This window comes from Molothrus ater, chromosome 2, assembly GCF_012460135.2.
Source record: "Molothrus ater isolate BHLD 08-10-18 breed brown headed cowbird chromosome 2, BPBGC_Mater_1.1, whole genome shotgun sequence".
Classification (NCBI taxonomy): Eukaryota; Metazoa; Chordata; class Aves; order Passeriformes; family Icteridae; genus Molothrus; species Molothrus ater.
The window spans coordinates 67,589,017-67,616,609 of NC_050479.2; the positions used below are offsets into that span (position 1 = coordinate 67,589,017).

At 40.3% G+C, this 27,593-nt stretch overlaps 1 protein-coding gene across 1 annotated transcript in view; it reads left to right on the forward strand.

Moving 5' to 3' along the window:
• The first annotated feature begins 2,052 nt into the window (after window positions 1–2,052).
• Window positions 2,053–27,593, forward strand: part of STARD13 (StAR related lipid transfer domain containing 13) — a 246,078-nt gene continuing 220,537 nt past the window's right edge. Inside the window, exon 1 of the mRNA XM_036403160.2 lies at window positions 2,053–2,947. Within this exon, the coding sequence (XP_036259053.1) occupies window positions 2,192–2,947 (756 nt within the window). The 5' untranslated portion in view covers window positions 2,053–2,191. The remainder of the gene's footprint in view (window positions 2,948–27,593) is intronic.

Consider the following 27,593-nt stretch of genomic DNA (forward strand, 5'->3'; position numbering starts at 1 on the left):
AAGAAAGAGTGACAATAGGAAGGGGTGAAGACTGGGAAAGAGAGTCTCTGGAGGAGACCTGGAGACCTGAACACTGCTTTTTCTGAGACTTTTTCTGGAACTACCATCAGCTGAAGAACGGGACAGCCATCAGCAGCAATGGCTGGTGAACACATCCACCCTCTCACCTGATGTGGGCAGCCAGGCCAAAGCTCCTTTTCAGCCCTTTGAGCAGACTGCTAGAGCAGGCAGAACTTTTTGGCTTATAGCTGGCTTTGTGTGGTGGGAGCATGGCTCCTTCCAGGCTGCTGGCTTGTCAGGGACTCAGAAGCAAAGGTGATGGTTCATAGCAAAGCACAGATAATAATCACCTGAAATGGCAAGAGGCCTTTCCACTGTGCCCACAATGTACAAGATATTGTGCAAAAAGTTAGTTATTCCAATCATTCCATCTAAATGTGGGAATGTGTTTCCTTTTTTGAAGACATTTTGCTCAACTAGTTCTCTCCTTTCTGGAACTGAAGTCAATTCTGTGTAGATGACTAACCTGAGGCACCTGAGAAAATGAGGAGTAGATCTCTCACTCATGCATAGATAATATAATCTATTATTATTGTGTACCACAGCTATGGGCTGAAATTCTTCTTGGCATTATTCGTCCCTCTGAAGGCTGGATGACTGGTGTAAGCTTTTTGTCTAGACATCCTCTATAGTTTTGTATTAGGCAGTCAAGCCAGGATGGAGACTTCTCCCACATCAAAATAGGTAAACAAGATAAGTGAGAGCATTTACCTTCTGGAAGCATTTTTCTCTCTCCACTGACTCCAGTGGGAGGTTAGACAGTTTACAATAATGTCTGATGTTTAAATAGCTATCAATAGCTGAGAGAAGATCTACATAAACAGTATGTAGCTGCATGCTCACATCTATTACAGCTGCAGTTCGAATGACAAAGGCAATATAATAAATCCAAATTTTCTACATGTGTTACAGTATTCTTTCTATTACCAAAGGCATGCCTGTAACAGTAAAATAGACACTAACCAGCACTAAAATATGCCTAGCTGGTGTGCATTGCTCAGTTTATGGCACATGCAGTGACAGGCACATCACATGCCAGCATCTTATTTTGCTTGCTTCCCACTTTGACAGTCACAGTGCTGCCTTCTGACACATCTTCCTCATCATTGACAGGTTTGCCACATATATCAAAGGCTTAAGCTCCTCTTTTTATTTTGAAAAGCTTCTGTTCTGCTTTGCTCTCTCACAGATGGAGTACTGAAACAATCATTAAAATAAATACTACCAATATTCAATCTGTCACAAGAAGTAAATGACATGCATGGGTGAACAGAAGCTACTCAGTGATGCGAGATCAGTTCTTCAGCTGCTCCCTTCTCCCAGTGCATTAGAGGTGCCCTGCCTAGGTGTGAGCACGGGTGTTAAGATTTTCAAAGCAGACAAGGCCAACTCTGATGTAGTACGGAAGCTCTCTGTTATTCTTAGCCTCCTCCTTTTCCTTTTCAAATCTCTTGTAAATGGGCAGGTGCTGCACTGCACTGGCAATTCACTGAATTTGAGACAGAGACAATCACACCTGTACTGACATATTCTTTTCTGTGTTTTCCCTGTGACACTTCCATGTGTTTTGTCCCTTAGTCTTCCCTATGGCATTTTAGTAGCTTTATCAGAGCAGTCTAAAAGTTGTCAGTGATTTAATAGACAATGAAAATACAGTGAATAGAGAGGCATATTTAGATAACAAGCATATGTCTAACATCACTTTGAATGATTCTGAACTGCTGTGTCAATAACCAACTTAGAGTCATTAATTAAAAAACACTTCTGCATTTGCCATTTCTCTCCTAGTCTATAAGCAAAACAAGTAAAAATTCTCATGTTTTAAGTTCATTTAATCTGCATACATGAAATATTTTTGAAGAGGCACAAGTACATTTGAAATAAATTTGATATGGACATTTCAAGTTTCAGGGTTTCTTTTGCTGGAGTGCTCCATTGCAATCATGTTGTCATTAATTTTTTTTTTTTTTCAGAAGCTGAAAGGATTCAGATGTTTTAATATGAGAATCCAAGCAATAATAATGACTGTGTGATCATGGTTTTGGAAAACTAAGAATATACTTTCTGGTTACATATGCAGATATATGTGTTTTAAGAAAAGCAAGAATGAAGTGATTTTGATCTCTGATGGATGAAACCCATTGGAATGGAAACTAACATCTATGAAGAAGAACAGGGCTCACCTTATCTTATATCTGCAAAGTGCCTGGGAACTCCAAAGGAAACCAAGTATGAAGAATACCAAAGAAAGACAGAAAATCAGACAAGTCCATATGAATTTCAGAATTTTTTGCTGGAATCTGAGCTGAGCTTGCCATCTGTGTCATCCTTATTGGACCACAATGAGACATCCTTGCAACTTGGCATGGCTGCAGAGCGTGCCAGTGCCATCAACCAGCCTGAGACAAAGCACCTTTATGAAGAATTATCCTGTTCTACAAGGCACATGTCAAAGGAAGACCCTTTAAACCTTCCCATGCACACAGAATGGCCAGCGCTCCCAGGAAAAAATTTAGACAAGAAACCAGAAGCAAATTATGAGATCAGAGTCATAGAACACAAACCATGTGCTATCACATTTTCTGATTTTGAATTTTTATCACATGAAGCTGGCACTAAGCTCCATATTTGCAAGGCAGGAGAAACAGATGATTTTTCTTCTGAAGAGGAAGAAGCAGATAACAGAGGTGATCATGACACATTCACAGAACTGCCAGTGTATGAGGCATTTTTCAAAGGCCTTCAGAGAAGGAATGTTTCCCAAAGAAAGCAAGCTAAACATGAACTTACTAAATATCAGCACAACTGTCATTCAGAAGACTGCAATAATCATTCTGAAAAGGCATTGAAGGACCATGACAAAGAAGAAAAACAAATGGAGCTGGAGGTAATACAAGCTACTCTTTAGTTTCAAGTGTGTTTTAAATAAGTGGTGTCATTTAGGGTTGGTTATAGAAGGAAAAGAAGTTGTTTAAATTGTTATAGGGTAATAATTATTGTGAATCACAAAATTAAGAACCTAAACCTACAATAAAAGTATACTAGTTTTTTTCATTAGACAAATCTTACTTCAGATTGACCACACTTCTTTTAGCCTGAACCTCAAACTTTGGGTTTCTGGTTTCTTTTTTATTTAAATGGGAACATTGGCTCCATTTCCTACATTCCTACAAGATCATATATCATGCCATGTACAGCACACAGTCTGAGGACTGTTCCAAAGGGATAGAGCTCACATTTAGTCTCAGAGCAGAATATATTTCTTCATGCTGAAAAATGGGCTTTTAGTGTGGTGGTACTGTAGCACTGAGCCACCTAGCCCACAGCACTGTTTCCACTTAATAACTGTTTTCTGTACTAATATTTCATTAAAACAATATAGAGGACAAGTTAAAGAGTGGTACATAATAATTGGTTGGTTGGTTGGTTGGTTGGTTGGTTGGTTGGTTGGTTGGTTGGGTTTTTCTGTTTTTTTTTAATCTGTGGTGTTATATATCACAATGTTCTATAGACCAATAGCCAAAATGAAAACAGAAGTTTTCAGGACAAAATTTAAAACTCTGGGTAATAAAAACCATCTAACTATATACAACCTTTCCATAAAAAAAAAAAAACAAAAACAAAAACAAAAACAAAACAACTTTGAATAAATTAACTTTGTTCATTGGAACTGGAGGAACAGAAGCCTCCCAGCTGAACTGTCACTAGTGTGGACAATAAGCATGGTTTCCCCCTGCTCACAGCTGGTGACAAACCAAATGACTGGAGCTAAACACATTTACCATTGGAGAAGTTCAGTTCTTGTACAAAATTAAGAAGTGACTCCAAATAGTGGGCAAAACCAAACCCTTAGAATTCCAATGTTCCTGACCTTGCAGCACAAACTGATCTTAACCTGCAGGTCAGGCATTACTTTTTGTCCTCTCTTCTCCTTCCTCCAGCTTTTAAAAGTTATTTTTCATGTAAATCTGCTCTATGCCTTGAAAACCAGGCTGCAGTCCTGTAGTCTTTTACCCAATGTGTTTTATTTTACTCTGCCTGCAGTTGTCCTTTTTTCTTCTAGTGCTTATAACATAGAGTTGCTTCATTGATTTCTGATTAAATGAAGGGATTATAGTTTGGACTATAATGTCCATATTTACATCAAAACTATGGTGTAAATTACTTAATTGCTTCTCTCCTTTAGTACTAATCTATCTCCAGTTTGGGGTGACTAATTATGTCCTTAAGTGAGTGAGAGTTTTGTGCTGTATTTCATACATATCCCAACTTCACTGCAGAAACCCATCAGCACACAATGAAATAAGCCAGTTTTTTAGAAATTATTCTCAGCAGATAATATTAGAAGACCAAGGCCCAAAAATGGTTCCCAAACAGTGCAACTTTTGATGCAATACTGACCCTGATTCTCATGACACATGGTTTATTAAGTAATTGCATTGTTCTTCTAACCTAAGCCAGGTCTTACTTCCTCAGCTACTCAGAAACATTCACATTAATGAAAATAATATATCTCAAAATGGATGCACAACATCCTTTGGATTTTCTTTACTGAAGGTCATTCTCATAGATAAAAGGGAGACGCCAGGAGATGTTGTCATTTAGTTTACTTTATGTCTATGCCATAAAATAAACTCAAGGATGTAGCTTGTAGTGCAAAATAATGGGTTATAAATTGCCAGACAAGCATGTGAAATTATCTAGTAAATCTCAGTAAATGTGTCAAAACATTTCAAAAATGGATGTAATGTTGCAGTCCTGGTTTTGAGTTTTTTCTATGAAAATAAGTAGCATCATTCAAGGAAAGCCTCCAAGAATTAAAAAAAAATTAAAATAAATATTAAGATTGTCTTGTCTCTCAAATTTTAGCAGCAGTCATGCATTACTATGCAGACTGAAATCTCTCCCCATGACTGGTTGAAGCAAATGTATGTCACTGTCAAGTTATTTATTTCTATTGTTTAGAAATGGTGTTAGGGAGAAATGTCTTTCTAGTGGAAAGAAATCAAATAAATAAAGACAGCATGAGGTAAAAATGCTGACAAGGGCAACTGGTATTGCTAAACCTTAAACTTATAATCATATAATAAACAGATTACTTTGGCCATACAGATACAGACAATCATATAGAGCACCCTGCACAAGATCCTGGCTAAATCCTTGCTACTGGAGTTCCCAGTGAAACTGTGTTTAAGATCTATCCTGCAGGGACACTCCTACCCAGATACACCTGTTACTGACTGCAAACCTCCTATTTGAGTTCTAGAAAGGAGGAAAGGCTGCCACCTTCTCCAAGAAGGAAGCGCTGGCCCTTGCAGGCAGTCACCACAAGCAGAGTCCCAATCTCCTCTTAAATAGTTGTTACACGCTCTTGGATTTCTTGTTTCATTGACAACTCTTGAACTTCTTGTTTCATTCTAATTAATAAGTAGAGAAAAACCTTTAAGTGCACTGAGCAGTAAACAAGCAGAGGGAAAATGGAAAAAAATCAATTTGTGTATGCTGCCAACTCTGTCAAGTGGAAGAAACTGCTGATAACAATTCATATAATGATGGCCTTTAAAAAAATGGTCTTTCTTCTTTTTCCAAAGGCTTCTGCCTCTTCTGAATGGTAAAAGATAAATGGTACTTCTGTTCAATTTATGAATTCAGCATGGTCCCCGAGTTCCCACCCTTACAGCAGTTCTACATATATTTCCTGTGCCTCCTTATAAAATCTAAATTTGGCAATTTGTTTTTCTTTGTCAGGAGTCTGTCTGTAATCAGCAGTACATTTAATGCCCAATACAGTTCTGCCCAAACACTTAGGCTAATGTTGGACTAAATGTTCTTAGAGGTTCTTTCCAATCGAAATAATTTTATGATTATTTGGTTAGTTCTGTCCAGAGATTCTTTTGCAGCTCTGAAGTGGCACCTTCAGCCATTTTTCCTTGCTTGTTTAACTTCAAGTCTTCATAACAAACTTGATACGGTGTTTGTGCACGCAGCCAGCTCTATGTCCAGGGGCAATAAATTATTCAGAATAGCTTCTGAAACATAACATTTTTCTAGATTGTCATTTCTTCAAACTATACTGAGCAGGACACAGCTGAAGACTACATTTAACCAGGAGCTACTATTCAACTTTCCATCCATAAACTTATCCTTTCCTTACATAGCCTGAAAACAATATGTGTTACTTTCAGGAGTAACATTTCAGGGAAGTAAATAATTGAAGGTATTTGACAGATATTAGGCAATAAGAAAGTATTATGAAATCATACCCTTGACAGTGTGAATTGTCATGGATCTTCCCTCACCCCAGGGATTGTATACAAATCCTGCTAATATTGTTGGTGCTGCAAAGAGACAAGCATAGTCCTACCAACATGGAAGCAAACTTAAAATCCTTTCTGGGGCAATTTCAAATAGTTTCTTTGGGCAGCCCATATTAGCAACTGGAACAGCCAAAAAGCTTTCTGTGGCTGTTGACATTACTTAGGGCACCTAAGAGAGTTGTCACAGCTTCCTCTATTGTTTCTTGCTCCCTTGAGACACAATGGGATGAGTCAGGAAAGCCAAGTGCTGGAAAGGAACTGCTTAGAGTAACCATTAGGACTGCTAGGTGCTCCAGCAGCCCCTCTGCAGCCTCCCTGTCTGCACTCATATTTACACCATGCCTCTTTCAACGCATTTAGGAAGATCTAAACCAAACCTGCTTGTTTGTTTAAAGCACCATAATGATGGACTAATATTTGCATTGAATGTTACTGTGTTCAGCTGGGTCAAACAAAGAGTGAGATGCCACTCCCCAGGAGAGACAAGATGACCGAAACAGATAATTTAGGTAATTGAGGTAGCATTCACAATGAATATCTTTGTCAGGATTTGGCCTTCAGACTGTAAGTTCAAAGACTTTGGAGGAGACTGCACAGGCATGGGAGTGGCCAGTACAATGTCAGAGACAGCCTCTGTGTGCAGCTCTGTATTGTGTTAGCAGGGGAGCTGTGCCATCACCTTTCACCATCAGTAAATCTTCAAGGAAAAATGTAGTGTCATAAAGGAGGTTTGTGAAAGCTCCATTGTTTTTGACATTTAAAGCTAAGGCAACTGAACTCTGAAAATTACTTCAGAAAACAGACATTTACTGAAAAAACAAAAAAGGATGATCAGTTTATCTTTCCCTGATTATTCACTTACTGTCATTGATTTCCTTGTTCCATCCTTGTACTACAGTTAGGTAAATTTTATCCTCATTACTCATTGCCAAATGAAAAGTTTGACAATTATTGCATTGGCTTAAATCACAAGATTTAGACTGAAATAATTTGCTGAAATGCAATATGGAAGTTTCCATAGCATCTGTTCCTCATCTTGCCTGCTTGATTCAGCCCAGGATGCAGTTGGCTTTCTGGGCTGTGAGCACACACTGCGGTTCATGTCCTGCTTTTCCTCTACAAGAACCTCTGAGTTCTCTTTTCAATGAGTTCCTCTCCCAGTCTGTGCTCATGTCTGGGACGGCCCCAACAGGTGCAGCCCCTTGGACTTGTTGGACCTCATGAGGTTCTTGTGGGCCCACTTCTCAGGTTTGTCCAGGTCCCTGGACATCCTGTCCTTCTGTTATGTCAACTGCACTGCTCAGCTTTGTGTCATCTGAAAACTCACTGAGGGTGCACTCGATCCCACAGTCAATGTGAGTCTTCTCCCGTCAGTTGTTGCAGTCACAAGAAGAGGAGATGAGTCCCATATAATTTATTCAAAAGCCATAGTCCTTAAAGTCAATTATCATTCCTTAAAATATATGTATCCTTCTGTGTGACTTGTCAATATTTTAATCAAGTAATTGTACCCTATGAGAAAGGAATCAGAAAGTTTTGAGTCTTTGACAATGAATCTGACCTGGCAGTGTACCCAGGTGGCCAAGAAGGCCAATGGCATCCTGGCCTGTATTAGTATTAGTGTGGCCAGCAGGACCAGGGCAGTGACTGTACCCCTGTACTCAGCACTGGTGAGGCCACTCCTCAAATCTGGTGTTCAGTTCTGGGCCCCTTATTACAAGAAGAACATCGAGAGGCTGGAGCATGTCCAGAGGAGGACAATGGAGCTGTGGAAGGGTCTGGAGTGCAAGTCTGATGAGGAGCAACGGATGGAGCTGGGGGTGTTTAGCCTGGAGTAAAGGAGGTTCAGGGGACACTTCATCACTTTACAAGCACCCGGAAGGAGGGTGTAGTGAGGTGGGCGTCAGTCTCTTCTGATATGTCTCAAGTGGAAGGACAAGAGGAAATGGCCCTAAATTGTGCCAGGAGAGGTTTAGATTAGACATTATAAAAATAATTCACCCAAAGAGTGGTTAAGCATTGGAACAACATGCCCAGGGAGGTAGTAGAGTCACCATCTCTGGGAGTGTTCAAGAGACATCTGGATGTGATTCTTGGGGATATGGTTTAGGGGTGATTATGGTGGTGCTGGGTTGCTGGTTGGCCTAGATGATCTTGAGGGTATCTTCCAACCTTAATGACTCTGTGATCCTGTGAATTTTCATTATTCAGATTACATTGAGTTCATTCAATTTAAACGATCAAAACAGAGCAGCAGTCAAGCCTACATCTGTGATCAGGTACTTTACAGCTGCCAAAGTAAGCTTCCTACCCTCGTACTTGGGTGGCTTACACTCTGCTCAGTGCCTTGCTTAGCCACTCTGAAGCACTTTTCTGAGAGGTACTATTCTGTTTTCATTAACGAGGCAGTGGAACTTAGGTGGAATTCAAGCTATCTGAAAATTGCCCTGCAATAGTACCTCCTTCTCTAATTCAGTTGTACAGGAGCATAAACTAGAGAGGAACATATTAGAGTAAAGTACAAATTCCTACTCTCATTCCTCCCATACTTTGGAAGTTTGGACTTCATTTTACCCTATGAAACTGAGACTCCAAAGCTAGAGGAGGAGAATGGTTGCAAACTTGTGATGACTTCTTCATGAGGAATAATACAGTTATTATCTCCTTTCAGTCATCTTCTGCAGACACTGGAAATCTACCCAGGTAGGAGAGCTGAGCACTGAAATAACAATACCCAGGGAGAACAGGCTATGAAATCAGGGGGAGAGAAATGGGAAATCACTTCTCTAAGAAAGGAGTCATGCACTAAGCTTTACACATTCTAATTTCCTTTGTGTGTCTGTAAGATTTGTACTTTCTGTATTTCAGTGGCATTTTCTTGAGAGTTGATAGATAAGGACACAGTGACCCGAACTTTGCAAGTTTTTCAGTGTTTATGCTTCTTTCCTGCCTGCTCGGAAAAGGAGTTGGAGAACTCCTGATTGCTTTAGCAGTGATGCATTATTGTCAGTCAATAAATAATCACAATCAGCTCTTTACTATTAAGAGTCAGATAAATGCTGGCTTAGGGACTTTAATTATTAAGTTCATGAAAGGATTTTTTATTAGCTTTACAAATTTGAAGGACTAATTTTGAAAATAGCATTTTGCATTGAGTACTTTTTCCTGTCACCTCACTATTCCTAATAGTGTAACTATTTCTCATTATAATGTGGCATTTGTTGTGTCCTGCTTGTTGTGGACATTAGCTACATGACTATTTCTACTGAGAAATTATAGGAACTTTGGAAAATAACAGTAAATTATAAGAAGAATAGTAATTTAAGGATACGCTTAAAAATCGTACTGAAAAGAATTGGTATATTGAAATTATGTAGGAGAACATGTAGATGCTATCAAAATTACTGCCCTTCATCTCTCCAGCATACTTGCATGCTGCTTGCCAGTTTTAATAAGCATGCATCACTCAGTGTTGATTAACATAGAATTAAGAAATAGAAGTGTATATGGCCCTAGAAAAGATACACTACTTGCCATTAGCAGATACACTTATTTTAAATCACAAGATCATCTTTGGCAGGCATCAGTGGCTATAGGGTTGAGGTTGGAGAAAGGATGCACTCTGGTTTTTTTTAGAAGGCATCCCACAGACTATTCTGAGCAGTCCCTTTCAGCTTGGGCTCTGCCAAAACCCTCCTCGGGAAAAGTTGTAATATGAGGGGACACAACCTGTTCTTTATCAAAAGCAGAGCTGATAAACAAATCTCCATGTTATGGCGTGACTAAAGCTCAAAAAAATCAGAGGGCTGCATTGCAGTTGATTCTTCTGCAGTTTGCTGAATACCATCACTCTAAAAATGTGTAGGATATAGTATAAATTACTAACATAGTGAGAGTCTGAGAAAACTGGATAAACTAATGAAGAAAATTGGATAATTAGTCAAAAGGACAACTCATCTTGACTTTCAAATTCCTTTAGAAAATTCACAAAGTGCATTTCAACTTGGTGTTGAATTAGGTTATACATATATTTTATATATATAATATATATGTTACAGAAGGTGAGATTACTGAGTTACCTTGCAGAGTGTGAAACCTTTGGGCTGTTCAAGTTAACATGTAGACCTTTATAGCTGTTCTTCCAAGAGGATACTGAACTGTCAATGAATTTTGTTGCACAGCCTCACCAAAGCCCATGCACACACACTAAAAGACTCCACAAAACAGCATTTTGGGAACCCCTGCTTTAGTGTGTTCAAGAGCATTAGTGCACTGTTTATTGTTTATATTTATTATTGTTGTTTTTATTTATCTGTAAAGCTTCAGAAGACTAAACAGTTAACACAACAGATGTTTTATACTAAAGGGGGAACATATTCACTACTTGTGAGTTATGTTTTTTTTCAAATATTGGCTACTTTATTTGTTGTGTATTTGAATATTTTAGAATCGTAAGGCCACCTCAGGAAAGAGCAATATTACTACTGGTCTTGCCAGAAAACATAAAAAAAGATTAGGTGCTTATGGTTGCACTGGGACCATAAAATAAAAGAGGTGTTTTAAGATTCTTCTTGAAAGGTATCTCAAAATATCTGGAACCTGTGTAATGTGAGCCCATTCAAATATTTCATGTATCCCTACAGAAGGAGAGAAAAAGTCAACAAAAAATATGACCTAAGTCAAGGCTGTGATGAACAACATTCCTCTGTCAGAGCATGGGAAGAGGCACCTGTGAGAATTACAGACTGAGTCTTAGGTGCAGGGAACCAGAAGAAGCATGTAGAAATCTGTTAATCTGCTTATCATTGAAATTAAGATATTTCTTCGAGGAACAGATGGAGACACTGGATAAACTGTGGGACGGGCAGTAAGCAGAACTTTTGAGATCAGAAACTTGCACAAAAGATGAGGAGACCAGGGAAGGGTTGCATTTTAAAGCTAGTTTGGCTGACAAACAAGGATTTGGTATGCTTTTCAAGTCAGCCAATAGAACTGCAGTACAGCAGAGGAGAAAAAAATAACCAACCAAACAAAAAAAAACAGAAAGACACAGAACTTCACTGCATCAACAACCTTGCAAAGTATATTTTGTAATATGTAAAAGTTCTTGAAAGGGATTAAGAAAAATGAGTTACAGATTTCTTCATACACAGAAGTCCCACTGAAAGATTGTAGCACTTCCTATAAGGCATTTAGATGCTTTTGAAACTTCTTTCTAGGTAACATATGTCCAGTTAACGAAAATCAGACTCTAGTGATACAGCTAGGATCCCTCTGTCCTTCTTGGCATGAAATTTTAATAAAGTAATGTTAGCTTGATATTGTAACAGACATATTTCTTTGGTAGGGCCATGGGACCCCAACTGGTATGATCTGACTTGCTAAGGGATCTACGAGCACTTTGGTACTGCCACATTGCAGGCTACCACACAACCAGAAATCTGTGTGAACACTGAGATCCATGACTGAACCCAATTTAGAGATACATTTAAAAAAATTAAATGTCATGAACTTTATTGAGAGTTGACAGATCTGAGATTTCATTTTACGGCATTCTTCTGTGGTTACTTTCTACAGGAAAGTGTCCTAAGCCTCAAGCCTTTCCTTAATCTCTCCAAGTATAGAGTATTACAAATTGTAATAAAAATGGAAACAGATTGTTCTTTCTATCCTAGCTTTTGTACAAACTGATGCTCTTGGAAAACTCTACCCCAGTTTTGAATCAGTCTTATCTCAGAGCTAAGACTTTTGCAGTGCAGAGAAGGACAATCTCCCCTGAATTAGCTTGGAGTTCTCCTGAAATAAACCAGACAGGGCATTGAAGTCTATGTCTGCATTTGAAATATTTTTTATTCCAGAAATTAACTTCAGTAAAATCTCACCAGATGTTTACATTGGATTACTGGGCTCTCTTTGTGTGATTTCTATGGATTCTTAAGTTCTTTGGCATTTAGACTATCAATCCAACTTTTCAAAGATCAGGTCTAGAATAGGTAATGTTTTAGCATCACAGATTTAACAGCTCATTTCTAATGTATGTGCAGAGAAACTTTGGCTTTAATCCAATCTTTGTGATGAAGCAATTAGTGATATGGTAGATAAATTACTGTAAGGTTTGCAGTTACTATTTATTGTTTCTATTCAAGCAGTATAAGGGTGACACTTCAGTATTTACATAATGAGGATTTTTCACCGTGGCAAAAACCTTGGCAGTTAGTCTGGGGTCTGATTTACTTAAACTAAAATGTAAGAAAAGCTGCTAAACCTACCAAGAAAGAACAGAACACTTCAACTTGTATGTATTTTATTTTTTACGATGCACACCACATATCAAGATCAAGAGAAAAGTACACAAAGCCAGTAACTAGAAGCAAGAATATACAGACTGCCTTTTATTAACATGCCAAGATAGGTGCCTAAACTGAGGGGAAGTGGAGTACCAAGAATTTGTGCGACTAAGGATCTAAACTCTGAGAGTTCACCTCAAACTGTACTTTAATCTGCTGTGTTGCAGATTTTTCCAGAATATTACAAATAACTAGTGATACATGGAAAAATTTCATGTTTGTGAGATAAAAAATGACTAAACCAAAAAAGATTACCTCTGGAAGACAGAAACATTCCAAAGACCCTGAGGCTTTTTTTAAAATAAAAGTTGCAATACTATGATGCATTTCTAATGCAAGGGGGCTATCAAGATACCCCTCTGTTTTGTGTTTTGTTTAGAACAGATCAAGTGCTATCTTGAATTGTCCAAGCCTTGTCTTGGGGATACATAATGCCACTGATGCTAAAAAAAAAATAAAATTGAAAGAGAGAAATGAGATTAAGAAGCCTTAGTGGGAAACCCCCAGTATTCCAAGCAAGCAGAGACAAACTCAGGTCTTTCTGAAATAAAGGCAAAAACAAATTATAGAAGTTCAGAAAATGCTTTTGAAACCAAACTTTTCAGACATGACAAAGCTTGCATTTTGCATGTGAATGACAGACAGCAAACTCTAAAATTGCCACTTCTTCAAGTAAAAGAATTTACCATGAATACGAACAAAAAATAATAACAAACTTTAAAATAGTTAGAATTGCTATAAATTGGAATGTATACATTCAGGGTTTTTATCTCTAATCATCTTTTCCTGTGTGCAATGTTTCCAGTTTTGTAAAAAGTTCTTAAGAAGATGAATTTAAGTAGCATTAAACAGAATGAAGATATCTAAGTTAAAATAATAATAAAAAAGACTAGGCCTTCCTGATGGGTGCTTTTTTCTTATTTGGAAATTGTGTTCAAATGGTTGCAAATGCTAAGGAGTGCTCACACAATCACCTTGGAACACACAGCATTTAATTCTAATGTAAATCAAAAGGAATTTGTAAGAGTGGCAAGTATGGTTGAAAACTGTACAAATTTGAGAAGGACCATTTGGTTTATGCATCCAATTTAAAATTGGCAGTATATATCAAAAACCGCAACCTCCTAAGTATAGCATGAAAAATAAAAGCATTCCATTTTGCAAAGGAAGTAATTATTTTTAAATTTGGGGTTACTTTAGTTCAGAAAAAAACTCCCCAAAGATTCAAAATTCTCCATGACAGTGAAAAATTCCTTACCCCGGCTGTGATATGTCAGGAGCCTCCAGCAGCATGCTAGGTGGGCTACTAAGGAGCTTTGCAGGTACAGGTATTTTACCCAGAGGAAAGCTGTCAAAATTAAGCTGTCTTTAAAAGGTAATTCAAGTCGATGCATTGACAAATATCAATTAAAAGAAAAGAAAATCACTTGTCATGTAAGATCTGAAATTGCTATCACTTTGGCATTTTAAATTTTAAATTCAAATATATGTTGGGTGGGCTGCAACCAGGCTGGTTTCTACATTGTCTAAGCAGGGTTTTTCCACCAGGGCTAAACTGTACACTGCTCAGTTTATGCACATTTTCCCATTCAAGAGTTGTCTAGACCAATTCCCTTTGGAATTGTTTTGGGGTTTTAGGTTTTGGCTTGTTGTTTGGGTTTTTGGGGTTTTTTTATGGATGGCAATATCATATTGGGACTATAGAGAGGTGAGCAGGATTAGAGAGCAATTGGGAGAACTTGTAAATTTTTTAAGTTCCTCAAGCGTTACCTTAAGACAGTGTGCTAAAATACAAACTATGATCCTTCCAGCTTTTATCCTGGCATGTTCGGATATACCCCAGGTGCACATAAAGCTTTCCTCTCAAGGATATCTAGAGATCTTTCTAAACCTGCAGATCTTGCAATTCTACATTATACTGCATTTTGCTAGCAAGATTTTGCTTATTATTGCTACTGTTAAGTATCCTGCATTTCAAACTACACTCACTTGAAGTATGTAACTGGAGAAACTAGCTGAAATCCTTGAATTAGCCTAGGAATTGTTTGGTTTCAGTTATTTGCAGAGTTATACCAATAGATTTCTTTATGTGGATTTTTGTGGTTGATGGGGTTTTTCTAAAATATGCCATATTACAGGGAACTGAAATATTTGTGAATAGAATTATCACTGCTGGTAATCATCCCATAGCAGGGGGATTTTTTGCTCTTTCTTGTAATTCTCCTTGTAATTCCAAAGAGCAATATTTTCCTGCTCTTTTTAATAACTATTACTTTTATAAATAAAGCTTACCAAATACCTTAACAAGGATAAACAGAATTTTTGAATGCTTTCAGTTAAGGTACTTAACAAAGAGCCAGGCAAATACAAATAAAACTGAAGTGCTCCAAAATACAAGTTATGCTAGAACTGGAAGTCAGTAACAGTCAGGCTAACTCTTGGTAAGTGAAACCCCAGGACAGGCTCATGTTTTCAGCTTCACTTGCCTCAGAACTTCTTGAGTGCATTTGTATTTTGAAGATTTTGCAGAACTTTTGTATATTTTAAAAGTAGTTGCTACAGATCATTGTTGTCCCTCAACCCTTCGTATTCCAGGAGATGATGTTTGAAGCAAGGGACAGGGAACATGCCTGAACCTTAAAGTTCTGGTAACAGTAGTTTTTCCTATTTAGTGACCATCATACTCTTACAGCAAGACAGAATTTTTTGATCTCCAGGCCTCATTTTCCTACCTATGTGTTATACAAAAACACTAACATGGTATAAGCAATATGTTTACAAGCTCTGGGAACACATAAACTATTCTTTTCCTTCAGGAACAATGCCTAAGGCTGCTTTATCAAAGCATCTTTTCTTCAAAAATTGAGATCAAACTGATTTGTTTAACAGAAAGTGGTTTAGGTTTTTTTAGTGAGATATCTTCTTCCCAAGTTAAAAAGGACATGCTAAAATATATAGTCACTATTTTGTTTCTGTTTGTGACTAAAAGAGTCACAAAAGAGTCTTCATAAAGTAAGATGTCCAGGGGCAGCAAAATATTATGCAGTCAGTATTATACATATATGCACTCACCATATGCAGTCAGTATTATGTGGTAATAATAATACAACATTTACTTCACAACATTTACTTTTTTATTTTTTAATTCTAGCAAGACAGGGCTTCAGCTGTTTACAGATATCATTAATAAGTACAAATACCATGAACAGTTCAAGTTCTGGAAGTTGTTTTGATCACTCACAAGGTATTTATGTATTTCTTCTGAAAGAAGAAATGTAGTTCAAATTCTGAACACTTTAGGTACATAACTAGCATTAATAATTAACAATATAAAACTACACACTACATTAATAAGGGATGACTGTTCTTGTGCATAATGTGATTATCTTAATTCAGCTTTAAAATTCTGCCCAACTCCTTCAGATTCTTAGTTTCTTTATTTTTCATGGCTATTCTTGTCATTTAGAGAAAAAAAAAAGCATAAACCACAGCAGATTATTATAGTAACACACCTGATGCTGCAGCTTTTAGCATAGGCAGGTAGCAGAAATAGATACTTCAGTTTACCAAACAGAAGATGGCAAAAAATCCCCAAGCAGAGACACAGAGAATTGACTTGCAAGACATGTCCCAAGTACAGCCAATGGCTTGTTCAGGATGTTATGTGTAAGACCCTTTGCTTCTTCAGGTTAAAAGCTTTTGCCAGTTTTACTAGGCAGGGAGGAATGAAATCTGATCTCTGCAGTTTAGGTGATTAATTCTCTGACACTCAGATATTTAAATATCTATGGTTCCTGATCATCCATGGGGGCTGCTGGAGTAGGCTGCAGCTCTTATAATTTTCTTGCAGAAAAACTGGGAATGTAGGAGGAAGACCAGAAGGAGTGAAAGTGGGGATGGAGTACAGCACATCTTGCCTTAACACAGAGTTAAGACATCAGCAGAACATTATCTGGATCTGGGTGTTAGGGAATGTATCTAGTTTCCACGCTATAGAGAAAGCAGGCTGTCAAATGAAGCACATAAATTTCTTACACAGTTGAGGAAAAGACACTGATGTCTTTGAAGAGCTCCAGAGGGAGATCCCATCTGATTAAGTGCAGGCATTTAAGAAAGTTAAGACAATGAAAAAAAAATTTGCCTCCTTACTCATCGTTCTCACTTCCAAAAATGTATACAAGGAGATTTATTTGTTGCTCTGATGGGTGTCCTTATGTCACTTTGACAAGCTTCTTATAATTGAAAGGCTACAACCAAAGCCTGTTCAAAACAAGGGGAGACAAAACATTAAAACTGAGCAATGTACATCTACCATAAATTATACCTGGAGTTAGTTTTATCTAGTCACCAAGCATAATGGTATTTCTGATTTCAAACTTACTCCCACCTCCCTTTAACTCTGGCCAACTCAAAACTTAAAAAAATATATAATGTATTGTTTGTGTTACACTGTAATTTTAGTTACAGAGGTATTTTGTTTCCTTCCTCATTCCCAATGATGGGGTTTTTTCCAGAAAAGATTTTCAAAAATTGCACTCGTCTGCCGCAATTTTGCCACAAAAAATAATTTTCTTTCAATGTTTTTTAATCCACTATTCCTCCCCTGCCTAACATCCAGAAAGGGACTAACTAAATCCCTGTCTTGATCCTTGGCCACAAGAGACAGGCACCTAATGAAGTTCACTGCACTCCCTGAGTGCTCTGCAAGGAGCAACCTGGCAAGACTGACACCTAAACAGAAGCTGTTGAGAAACCCCTTTGCTGATTATGAAAGAATAAAAGAGCATATGACATGAATGATGCAAATCCTATAAAATCAGCAAACAAGCTCTGAACAACCCTTGTAATGTATTTTTCTTTAGTTTCTTGATCAGGGACTAATTGCTCTTCATGAGGAGAAAAAAAAGGTCATTTATAAAATCAAGCGTCTCAGGATAGGAGTGAAAATTTATAGTCCTACTGTTTCTACAGAATTCACCTAATCACCCCATGATGATTATCTCAGAAAAGTAAATAATTGTTCCAAAATGTTTTTCAGATTTAAGATTACCACCCTGACATTCTGCAGAATTAATGCCTCCTGCCTCACCCCTTCCAGGACCTCCTGTTGCCCAAAATTTTCCACACCTCTCACTGCTTTCCATCATACTCCAGTCCTTTCCTATTCTTGTATTATTTCCAGTTTCTACTTCCCACTATTTTCCCAACATTGCCAATGTCTTCTCTAGTTCCTTTCCCCCAGAATGTCCCTAGCACCCCCCTCCATGACTCTGGCAAGTGACTAACAATATGTGCTTCACCTAGTGGTAACTTCCCACTGCCTGGCAAATTAGCACACATAAATAAGTTAATCAGCAGCTATTAAAAAATTATACTGTGTTTTATCTCATCCTTAGTTTTATAGTGGGCCATCACTTTTGTCTCTAGTACAGTCAATATTTTAATTCAACTTGGTTGTCCCTGATATTTCTTCCCATATTCCAAACTGGCTTGAAGGTATCTGAAATGTTCAGAAGTTGTGGGAGAAATGTCACAGCAGCTGAGCAACGCAAAGCCAGAACAGTATGACTTTGTTCTCTTAAAATACCAAGGGGGAAAAAAAATTAAGTGCAATACTCTTATGGTAGCAACTGTAGCCTTGGACATAAAAGCAGGAACTTCTCACCAGTGTATGCAATTGCAAAAATATTTTTGAAAATATCTCTCCTGAGGGACATTCCACCAGATTACCCCTCTGGGCAATGCGTTCCAGTGCTTGGCAACCCACACAGAAAAGAAGTCCCTTATATTCAGGTGGAACTTCCTGTGGATCAGTTTCTGCTCCTTCCCTCTTGTCCTATTGCTGGGCATTATGGAGCACATCCTGGTCCATCCTCTGACCCTCCCTTGAGAAACTCATAGACATTGATGAAGTCCCTCTCAGTTGTCTCTTCTCAAGGCTGAATATGGCCAGTTCCCTCAGCCTTTCCTGGCAAGAGAGATGTTCCTCCACTCCCTTGATACACTTTGCAATTTTCCCTTGAATAGAGATGCTCCAGTCCCCTGCAACCCTCCGCTGGATCTGCTCCAGGAGCTCTGTGTCTCCCTTGCACTGAGGAGCCCAGAAATGAAAGATCTGCTTCCGATTACTGTGTACCTCTGCTTAGCTGTGCAGCCAGGGCATCCGCAGCAGCCTCCGCACGCCCAGCCTAGGCATGAGGCACGTCTTTCCAGCCGAAGTGCTCTGACATACGCAGAACCTGAGGCAGGGCGCTATGGAAATGTCACTTCTTGGAGGGGCAAAGCTACACCTGGCTGCGACAGTTTCCACACCATGGGGGAGGATCTCGGGGCAAGCCGGAGGCAGAGCCAGCTCGGCCGCCCCTCCGGTCCCGGGGCACCCTGGCGGCAACGGGGACGGGCCGAGCGCTCCCACGGGCAAGCGGGCGGCGGCTCCGGGGCTCAGTCTCGTCCCCTGCAGGAGCCGCTCCTCGCTGGCAGCGGCTTTTCTCCTCACAGAGCCTCTGCGGGCGACGCTCCCGGCGCGGGGCCGGCGAGCGAGGCACGGCCGGGCCCCGGAGCGCGGCCCCGGCAGCTCCCGCCGCTCCTGCCCGGCAGGGCGCGCTCCCCTTCCTGCCCGCTAGAGCGCGCCCCCGGCCGGCGCGGCGCGGCCCGCCAGGTGGCGCTGCCGCCCCGCGAGCCGCCGGCGGCCGCCACCCCCGCCCTCCCGCCTTGGCCCCGCCCCTCACGGTGACGTCCCAGCGGCGCGAGCGGAAAGGGAAAGCGGAGAGGCGCTGCGCGCGCATCTCGGGGCGCTGGCCCGGGCGCGAGCCCCGCCCCTCCCCTCCCCCCGCGAGAGCCTCTGGAGAGGGCGGGGCCCGGCCGGGGACCGTTGGGCGCGCGCGGGCGCCGCCATTGTTGGCGGGGACCGCGGGAAGGGCGGGAAAGCCGCGGCCGCCCCTCAGCACCCCCGCCGCGCCTCCGCCCACTGGGCCCCGCTCCTCCGCTCCGCCGCAGGGCCGCCCGCGCCGCCCGCCTCCGCGGCCGCGGCAGGGGTGGGAGGGGCGGGTGTGCCCCAAACGCGCCCCGAGTCCTCGTGCCGCCCCCCCGCCTCGGCCCCAAGACATGGCGTGCTGTGACCTTGGGCACGAGCGTGGGGAAACTGTTTGTGGGGCTGGTTTAGGGGAGCTTTCGTGTTGGTGTTCGGTTTTGGTTTTTGTTAGGTTTTTTTTGTGAAAGAATGCTTCTACCAAGAGAAGGACCTGGAAAAGCAACACTGTTGTCTTGGGTTTATTTTTTGGTTTTGTTTCTGTTTGTCTGGTTGGTTTGTTTTGGGGTTGTTTTTCTATTTTGTAAAGTATGCTACTCAAATTATTTAGAGGGATCTGAGAAAATCTGGTGGCCTGCAGGTCATAATGCTCTGAAGTTCATTTTTTGATTGGAGAAGCCCTTTCTTTGTTCTTTCTCCTCTGTATGAGTTTTGGAGGAAGGAGCCTTTGTGCAGCCATACCTGGGATGGTGCTGCTGTCTCATGTCCCAGTCCCAGGGAGGTTCCCTGCTGCTGCAAGAGTTGCTCTTGCAAAATTTGGTTTCTTTGCAAATCTTACGTGACATTCTCAGTGTGCATGTCATAAACCAATTAAAGCAGATGTCAGCTCTCATTTTGTGTGAAGATACCAAGGTGTTTGCAAGATTTGCATGTGCATGCTATTTTGGGACAACCACAAGAATTTTTGTGGAACTACATGGGTATAATAAAATCATGTGAGGGTTTGGATTGGAAGGGACCTTAAAGATCATTTTGTTGCAACACTGCAGCTGTGGGCAGGGACACCTTACACTAGACCATGTTCTCAGAGAGCTCCATCTGATCTGGTCTTGAACACAGCCAAGGATGGAGCATCCACAACTTCCGTGGGCAACTTGTTCCAGTGTCTTACCACCCTCACAGTAATATGGGAAACTTGGATTAATCTCTTGTACAGCTTACACACGAGCTATAACTTGTCATAATTTTTTTGTTGTTATTACTTAACAGATAAGTGTAAATTATCATGAGTTTAATATCAGATAATTCTGTGATATTTTAGCAACTATAGTAGCATTTCTTGAGTAATGTGGTCTTGGCTTTGTGCAAGTTTTTCAAATAAAGTTAGCAATATGAGCTATGAAAGTTTTCTTACTTTTGTTGCCCTAGACATCTCAGCAGTTTCAGGAATAGTTGTGAATTTTTAAAATGCATTTAAGCATTAAATACCTACAACAAATGCATAGATGGCATCTAAATTGTTTTTGATTAATACTGAACCCTGGTGGTTAAACCTGGATGCTTGGGTTACAAACTTCCAGTGGAGATCTGGGAATCATGCCTAATTACTTTTCTGGGTCTGGGATTAATGCCCTCTCTTCATTGTTAGCATGATGAAAATTGGTTCAGGATATAATTTAGAAGGTTTACATTATTTCAATTATCATCTATTCTCTTGTTCTCCCATAAATTCATGTTCCATTCATCGTTCCATCACCACCTATCCTTAGCCATAAAAATAGCATCCCTTCTGCCAAGCTTTCTCATCTTTGTCCTTAAGTACCCTTGAATTCCAGAAGGTACCTTTTGGTCTTTATTTGTTCCATTAATTTCAGATTTCAGTTTACAAATGGCTTGCTAACACATTAATGTATCTTCTGATTAGTGCATTGTAAGAACTTGGGCAGGGAGCAGTGTCAGATTTGACAGAACTCCATGACTGTTTGTGAATTTTAGAGCATCCTTTTAATGATTGGTGGGTTTGAGGGTTTTGTGTGGTAGCTTGTCATAAATGTGATGATAGTATTGTTATGATTTTACTGATTTCGTATCATCAATAGTGCTTCTATGAGTTATGTTCTTGTGTGTAATATAGGTACCAAAGAAGCAGCTTACTTTGAAAACAGTTGAAGTTCCAAAGTAGTTGGAGACAACCTCTAGTACTGGTTTTCTTGGAAATTCTTTCACTGTAGGTATGAATTTTTAAAATTCCAGTAACTGAAAACAAGAATGTTGGTATTTTAAGATAAGAAGTGTTAAGGTTATAGTTACCTGCATCAGTTTTTTAAAATAAAAGTGTGCTGGCATTTGGTGTCTCTTTCTTTACAATTAGAAATTTGCCAGATATTGAGATCTCTGTCTTATCTTTTACCATCTTAATCTCTAGAATCTGCTCTGGAGTTCCTCAAGGAAACACTGACACTGGTATTTTTAGAAGAAATGACTCAGCTTGTGTGTTGGATTGCCAGGGCAGCCCTGGTGCCAGCACAGGGATTGATTCCCAGCCCTCAGTGCCTTGGAGTGCCCACACACGGAGCACCAGCTTGTGTCCGAGTGAGTTCTGACAGTTGTGACTGATCACCATGGCTGCCAGTCTGCAAAGGCAGCAGACAAAGCCTTGCTTAATTCAGCTGCTGTATTAAAAAAGATTATTGCTTTACCAATAATACTAAACAAAACCCCAGTTAACTGTGGAACAAGTCACCTGTGTGTGCTGTTTCACAGCTGGAGCTGACAGGGCAGAGAGGAAGGCACCCATGTTGGCTCCTGTTGCTCCTGGGGGAGTAGTGCTGCCCCTACTCCCCACGGGGACACACCACACAGCTCCCTTCATTCCGGGGCCAGCAGCAAAAGTAAGGCACGAGTGCTTCCTCTTTGGAGGCTCCAGTGCTTTATGCTGTATATAAGCCCAGCTAAGCTTTCCCCTAGCTTTTGAAGGCTTTTTCCCAAAGTGAAAAACCTTCCCAAAATTATTTTACCTTTCAGAAGGTTTATGGATGTGATCTCCCAAATGTTTCATGCATCACAAAATCATTTTCAGTTAAAACACCCTATTATTATCCCTTCTGTCTGGTATTAGTGTTTTCTAGTTCATGTTAGTTTTAACTACTGGTCTCCTTTTTTCCAAGTTAATGGCCCTGGCTTTGCTCCTCACCAGGCCCATGTTCCTTGAGATCGTGAACAGGAAAGGTTCAACAAAAGACTGGATGTGGCACTCAGAGCCGTGGTCTGATGTTGACATGGTGATGTTTGGTCACAGGTTGGACTTGATGCACTCGGGGTCTTTTCCAACCTCATTGATTTTGTCAACCCACAACCAGGTCACAGCAGCCTGGACTGCCTCCAGTCCCAACCCCTTTAATGAGCTCATCCACTGTGGTGAGCACCTGGTCGAGTAGTGCTCTTCATCTGGTTGGTTTGTCCAATGCCTGCACCAGGAAGTTGTCCTTGACGTACCCCTTGGATTTCTTACAGCTTCTTTTGCTGTGTTGCTTTCCTGGCAGATGCTCTGGTGGTGGAAGTCCTTTGCTAGGATGAGGTCTTGGAGTGTGATGCTTTCTGTATCTGAAGGAGGAGGCCTTGACCTTGGTCTTCCCCTGATCAGAACCCCACCTGCAGGTGTCCTGTGCTGGTCCTGTCTTTGAATTTTTTACCCACAGGCTGTCAACCTTTTTGTGGCTGTTTTTCAGAGGCAGCTCTTCACAATCTATCCCTTCCCTAACACAGAGCGCAAAACCCCTGCTCCGACATGTCTCTTTTAAAAACTTTGTAGTCTTTGACTACAGTTCTGTCCCAGCCTCTATTCCTGATATGTTCTAGCTTTTGAATTGTACCATGGTTTCCAGCTCCACCTGCTTGTTTCCCATGCCATGTGCATAGGCATAGAGGCATTTCAGCTGGCCTGTGGGCTGCCCCACCTTTTGGAAAGAGCCCTCCCTAATTCCTCTGAGATGATTTACAGGTATTTCCCTCTTGTTTTCTAGAGCATCAGTATTTTCTGGTTCTTCTCTGTCACTCAGAAGTGCATCCCTTCCCCTTAAAGCATATGAAATGTATCAGGCCAAAGGTGAAGCTGAGCCCAGCTTTTACACATCCTGGACAGCTCTAAACACAATGTTTTTTAAAAGAGAGAACTCTGTTTTAGGAAAACTGATTAAGTCCAATCTCAAATGGTGCAACTTTTGGGAGGGGAGAAGGATCTGTAAGTTAGTTATTCTGGTCTGTAACTTTGTCTGGATTTAGTGGCATGAGATCCCTCAGTCTCATGGAACCCAGTCTGAAACCTGGAATTTATTAGTCAGGAAGCACTGCAGGGAGATACCTGCTGTGAACAGACACAAGCTGGTTACATTTTCCAAGGGAGTCATAGTAAGAGAGAATTTTGCAATTAGGTTTTTTTGTGAAGAAATTAATTGTGTCTCTATACCTATGTGGGTAAAGTACTTTGTCATTCATTGTCACTAATTGTGATGTACAGATAAAACTGCTGTTGCAGATGGTGCCAAACCAAATGAATATGGACAGTGTCAGGAATTTGACTACTGCTTGGAACAGGTGTTTGGGATAGTAAAAGTGCAGTTCACTTCCTCCACCTCACAAGGTGGAGGAAATGGTAGAATAGATAAATGATGAGCTGACATCTGTTGTGAAGCAGCTGAAGATGGGATAACCCAAGAGGATAATTCATGTGCTGAAATAGGAGCAGATGTCAATTAAGACAGCCTGTCTGGCCATTTGGGTGCCAGTTCTGTAGCATGTGTCATCAGTACAGGCTTGACTAACTGCCTGTTTGTGAAATTTGGTGATGCTTGACATCACAATTTGATAGAAGGTGGAGATGCTGTAGGCTTTGAGAATCTGGAAAATTTAATCATTGGAGCAAAATGTTAAAACCAACTAGGTGCCACTTTAAGTTGTTATTGTTTTTTGGGTTTTTTTTTTTGTTGTTTTTTTTTTTAATAAGAAGTTCAATATAAAACTAGTTGCTTTTGCTAGAAACAAAATGAAGCCGCAACAGAATTTTTGTGTTAGACTATCCGGGTTACTTCACTTTAAAACTTCTGCAGCAGTGTGGAATTGTTTTCCAAAACATTTTGCCCCAAACCTTGTCTTCAACTAAATACCTTTCTTCTCCGTTTCCAATTTCACCCTTATCTGTGGAGAGAGAGAATGCAAGAGAATAGTGCAGAAGGTAGTCTCACACCTGAGGAGTTGCAGCTGTACTAACCACCAAAGATTAGGAACAGGCCTGCCCTTAATAGGCCACAGCTGTGTCCAATAAGAAGAAGAGTGCTACAAAAGAGTGGGTTAGCTGCTTGTGGGGAGAGATGGGGTTTGTTGGCTGTGCTGTGAAGAAGGAGTCAGTGCTGTGAGGAGCTGCCCATGAGAAATCACCGAGAAGGTATGGGAACTTTGCACTACTATGATAACAGTTGGTGATTCTGATGTGATCCCATGGTGATTTGGGTAGAGAACTGTAGAGAGAGCAGTAAGGAGGTGATCCCATGGTGATTTGGAAAAAAGGACTTAAATATTAAGCAACGTGATCCTAAGGTGATTCAGGAAGATGACTGCAGACCTGAGAGAAATAAGATGGTGGAGTCAGGCAGACCAAGAGCCTGAGAGCCTAAAAATCCAGATGAGCTATAGCCAGGCAGACCTGGGAGCCTAGAAGTCTGGACTATGTATGAGGCCCTACCCTCAAGGAGAAGGGTGATGGATATGAGGAGCAGATACTACACACTTTGCTTATTTGGTGCATTGGAGCAAGCCCCATGCCCCTGCCAAGGTACGGCCACAGTCCAGAGGGGACCTAGGACGGTGCCGGGTTCCCACAGAATGGCATAGTGTGTGCAGCAGGACACAATGGGAAAGTCGCTGCTACGTGAGCAGACAATATGTAAGAGAAGCCCTCTAAAACTGTATAGTGGCAAATCCACAGTAACCCAATGTGATTCGGGATGGGCTGTAGGGCGAGGTGCAGCTGAGATGGAGCCCAGCGTAGCATTGAGAGCTGCAGGGGATGCTGCCTGGTCCCGACCTGACAGATTTTGCCACCTGGGGTACAGGTGAGCTGCTGGGGACACAATGGGAAATAACATATCAAGTGAAGAACAGATTGTTCCATCTACATGGAAAGCAGAGCAGGGCAAGAGAGGCTTCCAGTGACCAACTAATACAACAAAGAAGTGTAAAAGAAAGAGAATTAGTAAAGCAGCAGTTGGAGCTGGGGCAGAGTAGCTCTATCATTCAGTATGGTGTATCTGCTTGCTGATGGAACATGTGCATTTTGTTTGTGAATTGCAACTATTAATCTTTGATTAGGCATAAGTGTAAAAGTTTATATTCCATAAGGATAAGTACACTTGACAGATACTGGATCGATGTTGTACAAGTTCTATAGCTATTGATAAAATTATCTAACTGTTGAATTGTTATTATCCTAATATATAGCCTTTAACTTATTCTTGTGAGTTGCCTTAAAAAGTTGTACAGCTATTGATATTGCTAACGTTCTAGAAGTGCAAGTATAAGAGTTTCTGAGTAAATGTAAGTTTCAGTAATGAATCAAAGTCAGTGCACAGTCAATTTCTATTCCAAAGTTAAATAGAAATTACACAAAAGGTGTTTATACTGGGTTTACTATCTTTTGCAAGGGGCCCTGCAAAAGATACACAGAATTAGTTTATGAAAAGAACACAGCATTAGTTTATGAAAAGCCTTAGGTTGATGTTCTAGACTGTGAAAAGCAAAACTAAATCAGAATTTAGAAACGTATGTTCTTGCTGTGACCTGTTGCCTGAACATTTGTATACCGTTAGTCCTAAGTGAGATATATGAATATGTTATAATATCAAATTACTCAAACATATCTTTCCAGAGATGCTGCAACTTTGTAATTAAAAGAAAAGGGGAAATTGTGGAGGGATAGAATGTAAGAGAAAATAGTACAGAAGGCAATCTCACCCCTGAGGAGTTGCAGCTGCACTAACCACCAAAGATTAGGAACAGGCCTGCCCTTAATAAGCCACAGCTGTGTCCGATAAGAAGAAGAGTGCCACAAAGGAGTGGGTTAGCTGCTTGAAGAGAGAGTTGGAGTTTGTTGGCTGTGCTGTGAAGAAGAAGGAGTCAGTGCTGTGAGGAGCTCCACATGCACATGAGAAATCACCAAGAAGGTATGGGAGCTTTGCAATGTGATGACAACACTTGTCTGGCGGAAACACCATGTTGATACAGTTTGTGGCCTGCAGTCATAGGAATTAGGTTGGGTTTCTTCATCTAGGAAATTTTCCATAAACTTAGTATTTGGAAGACTTTATTGGTACAAGGGGTTCTCTCCTGTCCTGCCTAGCTTAGAGCAATACTCCTTAAAAACTGATGCAAGAACCCTTAAAAGAGAGACAGGACTTCAGAATTTTGTTTTCTTTCACATGATGGACATTATCACTGTGCAAGATCAATGTGTTGAATACAAATTAAAGGTCAAATTTGCCAATTTACTGTCTAAAAGATTAAAAGCAGTTATTAAAAATAACTTAGTCCATTTCTGAGCTACTTTGACAAATCAAGTAGTCAAATACATGTGATGAAGTCAGGGTTATGTTACATTATTTTCTCATGGCTTCTTTGGGTTCCTTTTTCTCCCATGTTGTGCACCTATTAATCATTAAAAAAATAAGCATATATCCTTATTGTACTATATCTTGAAGTTAGTATTTCCACAATATTTTTTTTATATTTTACTGTAATTCATTATTCAAAGATATAGTGGTGTGCTTAAATACAGTTAAGCCATAGAAATGCACAGTTGAGCTTAGTGAAAGAAAATTAAGGTAGGTCTGTGGGGCCACTTTAAGGGAAAATGCAGAAAAGCCAGAAACAAACTTGAATATGTTTAAAATTTAGTTTGCTTTGCTCTAGAGCATCAAAAAACACAGAAGGTTTCATCATTCATACAGGTATGGCTTGTGTCACTTCTGAAAACTTGTCTGATGAAATCAGTAGCTTGAGGCAGCAGCCTTCAGGAATGAAAACAGCAAAAACAAAGAAGCTGGACAGGAATGATAATGAAAGCTCTATACA